Source organism: Lycium barbarum, chromosome 5 (genome assembly GCF_019175385.1).
Source record: "Lycium barbarum isolate Lr01 chromosome 5, ASM1917538v2, whole genome shotgun sequence".
NCBI lineage: Eukaryota > Viridiplantae > Streptophyta > Magnoliopsida > Solanales > Solanaceae > Lycium > Lycium barbarum.
The window spans coordinates 22,648,966-22,666,035 of NC_083341.1; the positions used below are offsets into that span (position 1 = coordinate 22,648,966).

The window sequence follows — 17,070 nt, forward strand, 5'->3', positions numbered from 1 at the left end:
GAATAGATAAAGAAAATAAAATTTGAAAAGTTAACACTGTTAGCTTAAGGGAAAAAGTAGCAAATTTTATTTAATTAAAAGTTAAATGTACTTAGTTAAATAATATATGCATTAAAAAAGGAATAACACGATAACCACTACAAAAAAAGCGGGTCTTACCGGCGGTTTCTTTGTGACAGTTTAGCTAAACTGCTGCTAGATATTAATTTCCCGTCGTTTGACGTGGCAGTTCAACAACAGTCATAAATTGCATAATTTCCCGGCAGTTTTATTTTAATTTTTCGACGGTTTACGTAAATTATATTTTTTCGCAGCAGTTCATTTGGATTTGTGGCGGTTTGGCCTTTTAAAATATTTAACAAATATAACGGTGGAGCCCACAACTAAAACACAAAAGTAAAACAGTGACACACAGGGAATGAAATATACTCTCACACTCATAATTCTCACTCCATAACTTTCACACACTCTCTCACTCTAAAAAAAAATTCTCACTCCATAACTTTCACACACTCTCTCACTCTAAAAAAATTCTCAAAATCTGAAATCAGTTTGCATTTGCTCGTGTGAAATTGTTTAGGTATATTGTTTCTCAAAACTTTGATTGTTTTCCCTAATTTTGATTGTTTAGGTAGATCGATTAATGTGTATTTGCTCGTGGGAAATGGCCTTTTAATTTTGATTGTTTTCCCTAATTCTCAAAACGAACGAATAATTTTGAAATCTGCTAAACAATCAGTTTGCATTTGCTCGTGTGAAATCTGCTAACTTGTTTTCTAGGGTTTTAATTTTGATTGTTTTCCCTAATGTTCTAATTTTAGTTCTAATTTTGATTGTTTTCACTCGATTCATGCATGGCCAAATTGGGACTGAGTTGGTAAAATTGGTGGAAAATTATTTTCTGTCAACACTCGATTGGCGGAAAACTTTAAATTAAGATAACTGTCAAGGAAATTTTGGTAGAAAACTGTTTTTCTTCTGGAAATTTCAATCTCTGTGATTTTTAAGGTTCTAACTGTTATAATGTAGTAACATTTTGAGTATTTTCATACATGTGATTGAATTTGTGCTAGCTGAATTGTTTGAACATTTGTCAAGGAAATCCGATTTTAAGTTTGAATATTTAATCTCTCCTTTATTTAGGATGGATAAGAGTTGGATACTGAAGCCTCGTACTACACTTGAGTATAAGAAAGGGCTACAAATATTTTTAGACTTTGCATTTTCTAATGTGTCATTTGATAATAGGATTAAGTGTCCTTGTTCTAGTTGTGGGTTTAGACTATATCAGACAAGAGCAGAGGTGTTCGATCATCTGTTGTTCAGCCCTTTTCCGACAGGTTACACTGTTTGGTTATTACATGGTGAGAAGGATGTAGGAGAAACTTCAACCACTAGACATGAAAGTCAACATATTAACGCTCGTGATAATCCAATGCAAGACATGGTTAATGATGTTTTCAATTTCTATGGACAACCTGCAAACCAAGAACATGACACATCGCATGGACCAGTAACCGAAGGCGAAAATGACATGTTGCCTTTATCTGATGGTCCAAATGATAAAGCTAAAGAGTTTTATGAGTTAATGAGGGATGGGGAACAAGAACTTTATCAAGGGTGTGTGAAGTACTCAAAGTTGTCTTTTCTAGTGAGACTTTATCACATTAAGTGCATGTGTGGGATGAGTGATAAGGCCATGACGATGATAATAGAGTTGTTACATGATGCCTTTGAGAATGCAAAGATCCCCAAGTCATTCTATGAGGCCAAGAAGACTATTAAAAAACTTGGTCTTAGTTATAAGAAAATACATACATGTCCAAATGATTGCATGTTATATAGGGGAGAAGATAAAGAAAGACAAGAATGCAAGCGATGTGGCACATCTAGATGGAAGGTTAATGCTAAGAAAAATTTTTCCAGTGATCTTGAAGCAAATAAAAAAAAAGACACTGCAACCTGCAAAAGTTCTTCGTTATTTTCCTCTAATTCCATGACTGCAAAGGTTGTTCATGTCTAGTAAGACGTCTACTGATATGAGATGGCATAGTGTTGATTGCCATAAGGATGGCTTATTGAGGCATCCAAGAGATGCTGAAGCATTTAAATTTTTTGACTTCACATTTCCTGAATTTTCTCAAGATCCACGTAATGTTCGTCTTGCCTTAGCGAGTGGTGGGTTCAATCCTTTTGGACATATGAGCGCTAATCATAGCATTTGGCCAGTGGTTCTCATTCCGTACAACACCCCTCCTTGGGTATGCATGAAACAGTCTAACTTCATTCTCTCAATGATAATTCCAGGTAAGAGAATGTCAGGGAATGATATTGATGTTTACTTATAACCTTTGATTGATGAATTGAAGGAGTTGTGGGATGGTGTTCAGACCTTTGGTGCTTTGTCAACTGAAACTTTCAAAATGAGAGCAGCATTGATGTGGACAATTAGTGATTTTCCAGGATATGGTATTTTGTCTGGGTGGAGCACGTATGGTAAGTTTGCTTGTCCCACGTGTAATATCGATACCATACCCTGTCGACTTCAACATAGTAGAAAATGGTGCTTTATGGGCCATCGTCGGTTTCTAAATGCTAGTCACAAGTTTAGATTGGCCAAGGTCCGATTTGATGGTACAGTTGACAAATGAAATCCACCTGTACAGTTATCAGGCTCAGACATTTCAAGACAAGTTGAGAATCTGCATGTTTCCTTTGGAAAAACGCCAATAATTGAAGTTAATAGGAAAAAAAGAAGACGTGGGAAACAGAATATCCAAAGTGATTATCCACAGTGGAAAAAAAAAGTATATTCTTTGAACTTCCGTATTGGGAGTTTAACTCATTGCGTCACAATCTTGATGTAATGCATATTGAGAAAAATGTGTGTGACAATGTGATAAATACTTTGCTCAATGAAATTGGAAAGTCAAATGATCACGTTAATGCTCGAAAAGACCTACAATCAATGGGCATAAAATCTGATCTTTGGCCTGATGAGCATAGAGGTTATCCCTCTGCTATTTTTACTATGACAAATGAACAGAAAGACATTTTTTAAGGACTTTAATGAATGTGGTTGTTCCAGATGGTTACTCAAGCAATATCTTGAGATGTGTTGATGTGAAGCAACGAAGATTATTTGGGTTGAAAAGTCATGATTGCCACATTCTTATGCAGCAACTATTGCCGATAGCGTTGAGGAATGCATTACATGGCTTAGTGTCTGCAGTTTTAGCTGATCTTTCATCATTTTTTCGGCAGTTATGTTCTAAAGTGTTGAATCCCATGGACCTTGATAACCTCCAGAATCAAATCACTCTCACTTTGTGTCATTTAGAAATGATATTTCCTCCATCTTTCTTTACTGTCATGGTTCACTTAGTTGTTCATTTAGTTGATGAAGTGAGACATGGTGGCCCGGTACATTATCGATGGATGTATCCTATTGAAAGGTAACCTTATTTTGCTAAGTTGTTTATCCACTTTGTTTAGCTAAATAAGTTGCATTGTCTAAATCAGTAATTGTTTAATCACACAGGTTCTTGGGGCATTTGAAGTCTTTTGTACGTAATATGGCGCAACCTGAAGGCTCAATTGCTGAAGGTTATTTGGTAGATGAAATTTTAACATTCTGCTCAAGATATTTTGAAGATGTTAAGACAAGAATGAATAGGCCGAGGCGTGTGGATGATAAACCTGATGATGTTGGATATCATGAAAAGGAAACTATGTTCCCAAAAATTGGCAAATCAGTAGCGAGTTCATATTTTAAGCTACCACCAATGCAGAAGCAACAAGCACATCGTCATGTGTTAATTAATTGTCCAGCAGTTGACCCATTTATCCAGTAAGTAAATTATAAAAAAATTATTTGGTCTGTTCAAGTCTTAGTTTTCTTGATTTTTGGCTTTGATTTCTCTCTGCTCATTATTTTCTTATCACTGATTCTTATAGCTGCTGTTGCTGCTAACTGTTTTTCCTACCCACTCATTACTGTTGCTTTGATTTGTGCTATTTAATTCACCGGAAATTAATCAAACTAACCGGCTAATTACAGAAGTGCGATTACAATTGTACTCCATATTTTGTTAACTTATTTTCTACACAGGGAATTTAGGACAGAAACAAAGAGAAGGTTAAGGAGTCGAACTCGATCGGAATCTACGATAGATAAAATTGTGCACAAAGAATTTGTTTCCTGGTTTCAAAAGCGAGTAAGTGAAAGTTATGTCATATTTTCTTCCTACTTTGGAGATTTAATCAATTATGAATTTATATGGCTCATTCTCAATGTCAGATTTTGAATGACGTCAACGAGCATTCCAGGGAACTTAGGTGGCTTGCAGTTGGACCACATGAAGAAGCTAAGAGATTTACTTCATACAATGTCAATGGATTCAAATTTAGAACTCTATCACGAGAGCAGGGGCTGAAAACTCAAAACTGTGGAGTATTTAGTACATTTGATACTAGAAGTTATGCAAGCAACCGTGATAACAATATGGTAGTTGGAGGTGTTCCATATTACGAAAAATTGGTGGACATAATAGAATTGAACTACAATGGTCAATTTACAGTTACCTTGTTCAAGTGTCAATGGGCTAATACCACTACTGATAAAGGCATAAAAAAAGATGAGTTGGGATTTACGAGTGTTAATTTTTCCCGTTTGATACATTTTGGTGATCGGGAAGAGCATGAGCCATATATATTGGCATCACAAGCCCAACTTGTATATTATGTTGATGATGAAAAGGAAAAACAATGGAGTGTTGTTGTTCATCTAAAACCAAGAGACTTGTATGACATGGGAGAAGAAACAGAAGAAGAGTTCATTTATGATATCATTTCTTCTTCACAAGAAGATCTGGGTAGTCGGTTTCCTAATGGCGATCAAGATTTACGATTGACAAGGGATGAAAATAGAAGATGAAGATAAATATTATTTAGAAATATGATTACCAGATTTTAAAAGTTTTAAATGAACACTGCTTCATCCAAACTGGTTGTTGCACATTTAATTAGAGTTCCTCTACCTGTATAACAGACTTCTATCTGGACACTTGATGTTAATTTTGACTTCAATTTTCTCTATTAAAGCCTCTGCTTTTTAATTGGTTGTTGCTAAAATTATGTGTTACTAACTTTCTACCTATATTTGCAGCAATGGCTAGGCCAAGAAGGTTCAAGGCTACACCACTTGATACAGAGATCACTTCTGCAAATTCTCATGAGGTTAGGTGTAAACGCTTTAAGGTTGCACCACCTGAAGCTAGTTCTGCATCACAAACTTTGTCTAATGGTAGTGATCATGTTAGCATGCCACCGACACATGGGCCTGAGCATGCTTCATCTGAATCTGATTCATCGGATGATGATGATGTCCCTCCTACTTCTAGTGAGACTACTGCAAGTAAGAAGAAGAGATATTGGATTGGCAGTCTTATTGGTAAGCATCATTATTACTCTTGTACTTTCGATTTGCTTGACAACGATATTATTTAAAATATAACCATTTTTGTTCTAGATGAGGGTGGTACCATTACAGAAGGAAGACTGAAGCTGCGAGATATTTGGTCACTTCCTACGGGTAAAAGAATTATCATCCTGTGCAATGAGCTTGGCCAACCAATAGATGATGTAGGTGGTCTCTTGGGTGGCTTCATGGGAGATTTAGGGTTTGACTTTTCTAAATTTCCTATGTGTTACAAGTCATGGCGTAAGGTTCCAGTTAACTACAAGAATAGCGTATATGACGACATTATACAGGTGCACTATTATTATATTTTTGTATTTTTCTGTTGAAATATGGAATGTCTGAATAGAAAATTGATATCGTCTTACATTTTCGATACTGCGGTAACTAAATGAACCCAAGTTCTCTTCGCTCAATGTTTCAAATATTAGATTATAGAATTCAGAAACAGTTTTATTTGAGTCCACAAGGAAGTGGAAAAAGATCTGCTTGTATGATATACTTGGAAATTGTTTAACTTGGCACTGCTGTGTATAGACAGTGGATCTTGATATGCTGCTTTAGAAAAAGAATGTGAAGTTGTTCAATGTCATGTAGTAAATATGGATCATGATTTCTGCATGTTTTTCCTGTGACTTCACTATTGCTCTATCTCCTCCATCAAGTGCTTGACTCTGTGTCTTTCATTTTAATCCTATTCCATAAACATGAAAGTTGAGAAATTTTAAGGTATATACATGTGCAGCTCTAACGTAACTTCTATATTCAAACAAAATAAGATTGATACCAAACTCCTGATATTGTCCATATATTATCTTTTTTTTCCCATATATTATCCTGTGTTTGTTGTTCTGGAAACATATTAACATCCTTTATTGACTGAATTTGTTTTCAAGTTTTTTCTAAAAGATAGTGTGGATGATCCTCCCAATTATCTATGAACAACATCGTAAATAAGTACGCCAATTAAAGATAAATACAATGTTAGAGAGATACATGATAAATCAAGGAGCACCCAAACATGAAGATAGATGTCTAACTTGTTTAATGATATCTTGTCTCATGCAGAAGAAGATTCTTGTGGAGGATGGTCGATTAAGAGACTATATGATGAAGAGTATTGGAAAGACATGGAAAAATACTAGATGTTCTCTCTATCATCGCTTTTATAAAGAGTCACTGACTTTTGAGGAAAATGTTGCAAGACGTCCTGGTGGAATTGATCTTGACTAGTGGACATGGTTTCTTCAATACCGCAAGGATAAGAAAACACAAGTAACATATTATTTGGTGGGTTCTTTAAGCTTCAAATCTCAAACTAATAGAGCTTTGCAAATGGTTTTAAGAGCCAAATAGAGCTGAGTTCCCCCTCAATTACCTGGATTAGCTAATTTATTTACTTCAGCTTGTAAATAGAACACTATTGTTAGAAGAGAACATATCTCTGATTTAAACTGTTTTAGTTACCTATTTTTAGAAGAGAGCACTATTTTCTCTGATGCTTGCCGTTTTCTAATCTTTATTATATACCTTAGCAACTGATTTTTAAAGTCTGTTTACTATTTTAAAAAAATTCAACTATGGCTTTTATTAATTCTTGGTTAATGCAAGTGCAGAAGATGTGCAAGCAGAATGCTGAAAATCGACGGAAGCAAACTTACACACACACTAATGATTCAAAAAGCTTACCTAGGAGAAAGGCTGAAGAGGTTTGTCAATTAAAAAGCTCAAGTTATTTGTTTCCTGTTCTTCAAATTTTTCATGGTCTTATAGTTTTAAATATATGATTGTGGTCATAATAATGTAGGAGCGTAAACGTGGGAGACCAATGAGTAGAGGAGAGTTGTGGCCTTTGACTCACAAACGAAAAGACTAGACATATATGAATGAAGCAGCCAAGCTTATTGGTGTAAGCAATAATTGATCAATTTTCTTTATATACCTAAAATAAAAATTCTTATTTAATGGTTGATACTAAATTTATGTAGGAGCAAATAGAGAGGATTGAAAGTCAGGATGGCGTGTCAAAGAAAATTTCAGAATTTGATTCACTTGCACAAGTGTTAGGAAAGGAACACGCTGGTCGGGTTCGAGGAGTGGGTTTTGGGCCGACACCTACTCAAGTGTTTGGCCAAACAGCCTATCAATTTAATGGTGTATCTTCAACACAAGCTAATCGAGATCATGAAATGGAGGAGATGAAGTTGAAGATGCAGGAGCTTCAATCAGTGGTCGAAAGTGAGAGATCTAGAAGGCGAGCTCTTGAGAACTTTCTAACAAGATATATAGTCCAACAAGGAATGGAATTGCCGGCTGAGTTGACTGATATGGGTAGTGCTGCGACGGTATGTTTTACCTTCTCTCTCTGTCTATCTCACTCTCTATCTCTATCTCACTCTCTGTTTTGGAATCAAGATTAGTTTTTGGGTGCTGAAATGTGGTGGTTTTTATCTTTATCTGCTTTTTGGCCTTCCTTAAACTGATGGATTTTTGGTAGCAATACATATTTTTTTTGTTTCCAAGCACAGGGAAGGGAGACTTTTCATGTAAAGCTTGTGCTACTGTTTTTTTTTTTCCTTTTCATTTCATTGTTTTAGTCTTATAACCACCCACTAATTTTTAAGAGAAAAAAGATGGCATACTTTTTCCTACATGGTTTCTATCTTTTCCATTTTTGGTAATGAGTTTGTGGCAATGTTGGGCATAATCAGAAGAATAAAAGGGGGTTCGTTTATAGGACTATAATGCAGGTTTCCATTTTTGTTAGTTGCTCTTTATGGTGTAGATTATAGTAGTAGGAAGGTTCTTGGTATTTATCATATGGAAACAGCTTACCACAAGAGATAGTTGGCTGCTCTACCAGCACAGCCTGATTGAAATTCCATGTCAGCCTAATGGAGAGTCCATGCTGTGAATATATCTTGACTTTTGTTGGCTTTAAAGAAAAAGATTCCCTTGTAGGTCACAGTAGTCATAACTTTAATCAACAAAGTATTTAGTATGCTTTTGGTTCACACTCAAACTTCGTAGATGGTCTGGTATTCCACCAATTAGTAATCCAAGATTACCAAGGCATGTAGTCTAGTGGTATCTCACATAAAAATTCCAGAAGAAATTTACAGCACGATATTTAGTTTCCTGCTTATTGGCATAGGCATTTTTCATTGTTAAGACACTAGTTTGAACTACTCAAATGTTTCTTTGCATCGATGCAGAGAACTTTGTGCTTGTGGAAATTTGATTTTTCTAGTTTTTTGGCAAATTCTAATGACCAACATCTAGAATCTAGCTGTAAATTTGTTTATGTCAGATGAACGTTATGTAATATCTATAATCAACAAAATCTTCTACCAGAAAGACTCGTGAAAGCTTCATTATTTTTCCCAAAGTTTAATTAGCATTGATCTTGCGGTATGCGTTAATGGCCAAAAATATTTAGTAGTATTTCTCTATGAAGTTAATTTCTCCAAGTTCGATGAAATCCCAATGGGGCTGTTGTTTGAAGAAAGACTAATAGGTTTCTTCATGTTGGAATCCTTCTACACAATACTTGAATAAATTCTCCTCAAGAGAAAAGTCTTAAACTTTGTGGTACTCAAGTAGTAGGTTATTCTTTATCTGAAAAGTGTTATTCCTTATTGTTCTTATTTGTTTTTTATGTTTATATTTTCAGGCTTCAAACAGGCCAAGACCATCTTCCTCATCCAAATTTTGAAACCCACCGCGATGCTAATCATGCTATGTTCAACCTGGATTTAGCTTGTGATGAATTCCAGTTCTAATTTTGTTAGCAATGAACTTTGTTTTTCTGGAACTGTGGATTTTGCACCAGTTTATCAGATTTTGGGTCTTATAGTTGGACAAATAGAAATTGTTCTGTGAAGAATTCTCCAAATTGGAGCTATGTTGCTTTGTTTTTGAACCTATTATTCTAGTTATTTGAGGGTTTTTTGTCCATGTGCCTTTGTATTTAGTAGTGCAAATTGTTTTGTTCAGAATTCTCTAAAGTACTTTTTCTATAGAATTGCTACGTTGTTATAGGTTGGAATATGTAAAAATATTGGGCAAATTCTACAGAAAAATGTTGTCAAACCGCCACAAATTGAATTGGAAAATGCTGCTATTGTATTTTTATTTTTATAGGTCAAACTGCTGTAAAAATGAATATAAACCGTCGAGAATCTTACATCAGTTACAAACCGCTGCTAAACCAAACCAAACCGCTGTTGTTTAGTAATTTGTTGCGGTTATTCCAGTGGTTCATCTAAATCGCCGGAAAAAAGTTTTATGACCCCATATCAGGCGACAGATCTAAACTGCTGCTAATTTTATACTACGATAGTTTGAACCGTCGCAAAATAGAGGAACAAACTGCTGGGAAAAAGTTTTTTCCTGTAGTGAACACATGCACTAAAATTGTTATTTTTCCAATATATATAATATATAGCATATGTAACCTAACAGTTTCCTTTGCCTTGTTTTCTTAGGAGGCTTCAAGTAGTGTTGTATGAGTCGACTTAGCCTTTCTACTAGTAGTATCAATCAATTACCCAAATTTAAGGGACTTTAGCCCGCAAACCTCAGCTTTAGCCTTAGCTTAGTCTACGTCGCTACACATGCACATGTAGTTGCATGGTAATGAACACAATTATCTGAATGCCAATCTGATCGTCACAAAGAACTTCCAAAAATAAATCACATAACATTTATAGCTCAAAATATCTATTTTTATCACATCATGGTGATGTTCATAGCCAATCTAAGTCATTCGAATGAAGTCAAATGCAAAATATTTCTCAAATCCATGACAAAGCATTTATTGAATGAGAAATAACTTTAGAGTAATCAAGCAAGTGCTATTCCAAGTTTTAGTTTGGTTTTGTTTTTGTTTTTTTTTTTTAATTTTAATTTTTTTATTGTTTTAAGCCGGCCATCCTCTAATCAATGATCATAGAATGCTGGGGGTTTGGCATGACCCCTACCTTGTATATTTCATAAAACCAACAATAGAAATGGAGGGGTACAAGGACTAAGACCTCCAGAAATACATAAGGTTGAGCGAACAACATGTCAAGAAATAACTTGAAGGGGACAAACAACTCATTGTACAAAATATGAAGCCCTTCATGTTTATGTAGAAGATTCTAACTAACAAGAAAAATAGCTTTATCCGCTTTGCTCCTTAGGCTTGGAAGCTGCCAAATATCCATGTAGAATGTGTTGACACCCAATTTTGTCCCGCCTCTCCTCCAAAATATATATTTGCGCTTCTAATATTTTAAATAAAAAATAATAATAATAATAATATATATTATGTTTACTATAGTTATTAGTCCCTATCAATAACAGCGTTTCATTATTCTGTTGCAACTATTATTATTATCACTATTATTATTATTATTAATAATAATTACTATTATTATTATTATTCTTAAATTACCATTATTACTAATTGTCATTAATTATTATTATTTTTGTTATTTCAATTTTCATTATTATTATTATTATTATTATTATTATTATTATTATTATTATTATTATTATTATTATTATTATTATTACTAATCATTATTATCAGCGTTATTTGTTATCAATTTATTAATCATCATTATCATCGTTATTTTCATTATTAATTATTATCATTATTTTATCAATAATTGTTATCTATTATTATTATTATCATCATTATCTCTCTTATTATTATCATCATTATTATTTTATTATTACCCCTATTATTGTTAATTTATTATCATTTTTGTTATTTTCAATAATTGTTATTTATTATTTATTATTAATTACTATCATCTTTATTAGCTTTATTAATTATTATCATTTTTTATTATCAATATTTGTTATTTACTATTGTTATTATATCTATTATTGTTTTTTATCACCATTTATCATCAACGTTGTCATTATTACCATTATCATTATTGTTATTAACAGTATCACTACCGCTATTTATTTGCTGCTGTTATTTAGTATTATTGAACTGGCATTTATCGACATTTTATCAATTCCCGCGTACGCATCGCATTTTATTTTTTTCGCACATTTAAAATGATAGCTTTATTTATTGTTAAAATATTATTGCGCGGTCTTTGCGACATGATATAACTTTATTATCCGGGTCTTTTACAATTACACATTTTTTCGTACCAGGTGATATTCTGGCACCCTTAGTACATCGTTAATCAAAATGGGTCTTTTATTCAAATTTAGAGGCCAAACTATTTCTTGCACTTAGTCCGTATATTGACTTACCGGACCCCAAACCAAAGTCCGATTAATTCCTAATATTTTTTGGACTAGACCATACTTTTTATCTCAATTTTTAGATCAGTCCATGTTTAATTTAATAGTCCGTTCTTTGAAATACCCAGTCTAAAATTTGACCCGGTCCACAAATGGACCGGGTCCAATTCATTTCTCAGCAAAATAAGGGAAACGTTCCCTTATCTTCATTTCCGCCCCCTTTTTCCTTTCTCCTTCATCTCCGCCTCCCTTCACCCCCAAAAAAAACCCTAGCCGCCTCTTCTCCTTTCCCGCTCCCTCGCCGCCGCTCCCACTTCCCCCCCTTTTCCTCCTTCTTCTCCGCTTCCTCCACTTGTCCCTGTTCCCCGCTTGTCCCCCACTCTTCTCTCTCTCCCGCTCCTCCCTCTTTCTTCAACGCCAAAAGAGCAAAAACCCTATAAATAGTGGTTAGTTGAATTGCAAAAGGGGAGGTTTTTTGGAGTCACGAAATTCCCCAAGAATTAGAGCTGGAATAGAAAGCCCCCTTGAAAATCAAGTTCCGAAACGAGTTTTCTTTTGTTTTCTTCGAAATCCCAAAAAATCTCTAAAATACAAGTCCTTTTAGCCGCGTAGAATTCCTTAAAATCAGTTTCTTTAGCAGCCGAAATCTTGTTCTAATATTGGGTCAAAATACTAGATCCAATTTGCATTTGCTTGTCTTGTCGTCGCTGTGAATTCGAGCACCGCGAGCTCGGATTTGATAATATTCGAGTGTGAATCGGAGACCCCGCGCCTCACTTCGCTGCACCCGAAGCAGGTAATTCCCCTTTTCATCTATTTTTTTGCATTTTTCTCGTTTCTTTAGTTGCTATGTGTTAGCTTAAATTTGCCATTTTTTTTTGTGATTAAGGATGTTCATGTGATGAGTTAATTAGCTAAATATTTTTTTTTTCGGTGTTAGTTCATTTTACTGTTTCTGTGTGATTTGTGTACGTAGTCTAAACATATGTATATGTGTTAGAATAGTTGGTCCGTGTTGAGTCGTATTCGTGTTCAATCTTGATTTTAGATTGAAAAGGAGTAAATATTATATGAATCAATTTAACTAGTAACTTAATTAGTGATTATGTGAACTAATTTAATAGTGGTGATTAGTTTGTTGTTGCATTCATTGGACAGTATACTATGTTTAGTCTGCTCGTATAAACATGCTTTAGAAGTCATTTGGTCTAGGCTGTTTATGCTGGGTGTGCACTATATATATTGGTCGTGTTCTAGTTAATCATGATTTACAGGTTGTTTTTGTTAGAATTGATTAAGTAGGCGGATTTAGATGTTGTTTGATCAAGCGAGCTAGTAAGGATTTCAATATGTTGTATTAAATGTTCAGGATGTCTGGCATAATACCATGGCTTCTTAAAGTTGATTATGCCATAGTTGCTGTGCTGATTGTTATTTCCCTTAGATAAGAGCTGATGGTATATTGTGCACCAAAGAGTCTGTTCATTTGTACCTAATTAATCTGTTACTTTTCTTAGAACAATAATAGCTTTGTCATAATCGGATGCTAATCTTTATCTCTTTTCCCCTTTCTCTTACATGTACACATCGGAGCAAACGGAGTCTTAATTCGGGACTTTATCAAAATAAAGTCTCAAGATGAGACTCGGCACACCCATCCATAGAGTCATCTCGTGTCGCAATTCTTAAATCACCTCGGGCAGGCGAAACTCGTCAGAGATCTCCTGCAACATTTTATTCTCTTTTTCTTATCATTCATTTCCTCTCATCCATCTTTATGATTGCTAATTTGTCTGTGTTTTGGATTGTGTGCAGTTTAAAATTAGGTGGAGAACCTACGATTCATGTAGGATTAGAAAGGGGTAGATTCTATCATTTAGGATTACCGCTCTGAACATTAAGTACTTAGTTTCACCATATAGAGTGCATCATTCACATAATAGTATTTTAAATTTTGTTAATTATAAGTTATCCTTTTTCTTTTTATTTTTTCAAGGCTATTTTCTTAAATTTTAAATCTTAATTAATTAACCTAAGTTTGGCCGGATAACCATATTTAATGGATTCTAAAGGATGCCTAACCCCTTCCCTTTAGAATGATATAGAACCCTTACCCAGAATCACATTGGTTAAGCAGACCATTAACGGAGGTTTAGTTTTAACTTTACCTTAGTTAATGATTAGGTGTCCTAATTCACCGTAAAATCAATTAGGTGGCGACTCTTTAATCGAAGCAATACAGGAATCTCCAATATGTTGTACTTCGTTTCAACCCGGTTAAAATGGGGTATAACAGCTTGGCGACTCTGCTGGGGATTAATTAGGTTCTTGACCATAACAACTTAGGTTAATAATTGATTTGTTGTATGTTTGGTTTTTTATTTTATTTTTTGCCTTTATTGTTGCCTTATTTGTTTCTCTTATGTTTTAAGTAATTGTTTTATTATGTGAAATTTTCTATGTAATAATATGTTACTGCTTTCTTTAATTGGCATTCCGTTCATATTTCTTCCACTCCTGGAAAACTCACACATATTCACACACTTAAAGCGGCTTCGCGGTTCGCGCCCGTGCACTACTAAATTACCCTTCTAGTTGGATCGATCTTGTGGATTTAGTCGATCGGCGGTGCAGTCGACGGCCACAGACTTTCCACTCCCAAGTTGTCCGCTTGGGGGAGCCTTGTGTCTAGTAAGCCAAATCTTAGAAAACTTAAGATAGAGCTATGCCACCAATTCTATTTAAGTCATGCATGCATAAGCCTTAGGTGGGTCGGTCCTTGGTATCGACTCCACAATTAGAAAATCTACCAAATTGTCGACGGGTTTCATAACCCAACGACCAACAAGCATATTATGTGTAACGTGATAATGAGAGAAGGATCCAAGTCTAACCACGACATGCCAAGTTTGGGAATCATTTCTTTTTGTAGGATAGTTCTACCATAATGTTGCATTATGTGTTCTTTATGTGCTTTGTTTAAAATATTTTTAATTAGATTAGGTTTATATGTCTGAAACAATATTCAACATAGTATCGAGGCTTCTTTAGTTTTAAAGCTGTGAAGATTAGCAATATCTTAATGAGTACTCAGCTGTTACAATTGAAACATTTGATCTGTCTAGATGAGTACTCAGCTAATAGGGATTGTTTAGTTCATTTTTTCCAATCGTAACAGACCTATCTAGTATAAACCAGACTCGAATTGGTGTGCTCATTGGCTTTGTCAGTCAGTCTATGTCAGTTTTTGTCGCATATATGCTTTGTTCAGCTGTTCAGTCCAGTAAACGTTTGTTCATTCTGTTTGCATTTCATTTGAGTGCCTTAGTTTAAGTGTCTATCTATGAAGTTTTGAGTGTTCACCACGTCTAGACTTTTGAAGTTGTCTGGCTATTTAGTTAAGAATTAGCTTACAAATTGAATCATTATTTGATGTATATCATGTTTGTGTATTCTCACTTGAAACCAAAGATTGATTTAGTTAAATCAAGATGATTAGGAGGCTATCCTAGGCTTAATCAATTATTAAACATTTTCTTTAAATGAATTAAGGGCTTGACCATGCTAAGCATAAATCTGGTGTATGGTAAATGATCTTTCACATTGGATAAGGATTCACTAATCTTGTTGGAAGCTTATTTCTCTTTTTGTTGAGATATATTATAAAGAAACTGATTATGAACATACTAAATTAATTGCATATCATGAGAACTATAAGTTTCCTGAATATCAATGACTTGTGTGCTGTATTTAGATTCAGATTTTAGCCTACTAGTTTTGAGGGCAAAGCAGCTCAAATATCTGTTACATGAGTTCCCTCCCTCAGCTAATATTTTGAGTCAAGTTTAGGTGTTTGAAGTCATAAAAAGTTCATCACTGTTTAGGTTTTGTTATGGCCTTCTGAGGGTAGGATATGTTTCAAGGTTATCTCATTATGTTCTTTGCAAACAATTAAGTTTGAGTATGTGCCCTCTCAATAGCATGTATCTCATTTCAATAAGAAATCTACCTTAAGGACTAGCATGTGACGATTCATGTAAACTCTTGATTAAGTTATGAGATTATGTTGATGAAACTATTTTAAAAGGCCTTAAAACTTGAATCCTCTGTCTCCTTGAGTTGTTATTTTTTCAAACCTAGATTAAGTGGTGATATTTATTAAACTAAGAGAAGAATCTTTATTTCATTTGGCTATCGTTTGTTGTGAAAACTGTTGTTGGATACTCTCCTTTCCCCTTTTGTTTTCTTTGCATGACTTGGGGAAATTTGCAAATCCCCCAACTGCTCGTAAGCTGCTGCACATCTGGGGCTTTGCTGCATTTTATTGAGCCTATACTAGAGTTCCTTGGAGCTTGTTGTACTATCAGATAAGTTTGCTAATCCCTTTAGTCCTTTATATTGATTGCTATCATGACTTATTGAGAGGCAAGTTTCTGCTATCACTGCTACTCATGTGAATAAATACACCATGATTCTTGTTGCAAGTCCATAAACTGTCTGCTGTGTCAAGAGGTTGCTTTTCAGCACTCTGCTTCACTCCTTGAAATGGTATTATGAGGTATAAGAATCATCCGTTGTAAGGCTATTTGTTACCATGTCCTGGCATGAACTCTTGATTGTAAATGAGGCCAAAAAGTGATTGAACTGCTACTGCTATGCTGCAAATTGATTAGGTTAACCCTACATCTTTGAGGTCAAATATGGTTGCTTCTTAAAGGTTGTTTGGTTGTTAAATTCCCTGCTATGCTTCAATGTAATGCCTTGGTGCTGCTATTAATCAATTACTGCCACACCATTTCCTTTGATCCCTGCCCTTAAGAATTATTGTTCTTGTCATACAAAAAACAAGCAGAACAGATCACTACACTTGATTACCCTACTACATATGGGGTTGAAACTGTTTACATAAGTTGTATTTTCTGAGAAAACTTGACTGCTTGTTGTTGCATCTTGGATAATTTGAGGTTTGAAGTGTTGCACCTTGAATAAACTAATGGTTATCTTGTTGAGATATTAAACCTCTAGCCTATTGATGTTTCCTTAGTATCCTAAATAAGGGTGGGAATTGTTGCAACTCTTTAGGCTAATTTATTGGTTTCTTGGATGAAAAGCTGCAATTTCAAAAAGGTGTAAAAATCTCTATTAAGTGATTCCTCCGCTACTATTGTCATCTGGTTGGTTGTAAGCTAAGGCAAGTTTGGGTTTGGTTAAGTCTCTTCGATAGCCTTCCATGCCTAAGGTTCTAGAAACCTTCGGATCTTGTACAACATCGAATATGGAAGGTGATAATTCCCTTTTGCTATTTAGGCCTTTGAGTTTAAGATTCTGTCATAGTG

General features: G+C 34.7%; 1 protein-coding gene across 2 annotated transcripts; it reads left to right on the forward strand.

The window, feature by feature from the left end:
• The first annotated feature begins 243 nt into the window (after positions 1-243).
• On the forward strand, positions 244-9,537 carry LOC132640717 (uncharacterized). 2 transcript variants are annotated; one of them, XM_060357448.1, is made up of 12 exons: positions 423-580; positions 1,144-3,455; positions 3,542-3,850; positions 4,112-4,217; positions 5,168-5,238; positions 5,322-5,452; positions 5,531-5,772; positions 6,548-6,769; positions 7,096-7,188; positions 7,287-7,388; positions 7,468-7,824; positions 9,153-9,537. In XM_060357448.1, exons 2-8 carry the CDS (start codon positions 3,070-3,072, stop codon positions 6,710-6,712), a joined length of 1,410 nt encoding a protein of 469 aa, XP_060213431.1. In that variant the 5' UTR covers positions 423-580; positions 1,144-3,069; the 3' UTR covers positions 6,713-6,769; positions 7,096-7,188; positions 7,287-7,388; positions 7,468-7,824; positions 9,153-9,537. The 2 variants fall into 2 exon arrangements, with proteins under 2 accessions (XP_060213430.1, XP_060213431.1); XM_060357447.1 differs by lacking the exons at positions 5,531-5,772; positions 6,548-6,769; positions 7,096-7,188; ... (1 more) ...; positions 7,468-7,824; positions 9,153-9,537 and having other exon boundaries at positions 244-580; positions 4,301-5,238; positions 5,322-5,399.
• Positions 9,538-17,070: the final 7,533 nt, after the last annotated feature.

What these genes read in the sequence shown, in the direction of transcription:
- LOC132640717 (XM_060357447.1), top strand. Translation starts at nt 3,070, where the DNA reads ATGAATGTGGTTGTTCCAGATGGTTACTCAAGCAATATCTTGAGATGT. An exon ending in TGGATGTATCCTATTGAAAG is followed by an intron (nt 3,456 to 3,541) that starts GTAACCTTATTT and finishes TTAATCACACAG; the next exon opens with GTTCTTGGGGCATTTGAAGT. An exon ending in GCAGTTGACCCATTTATCCA is followed by an intron (nt 3,851 to 4,111) that starts GTAAGTAAATTA and finishes TTTTCTACACAG; the next exon opens with GGAATTTAGGACAGAAACAA.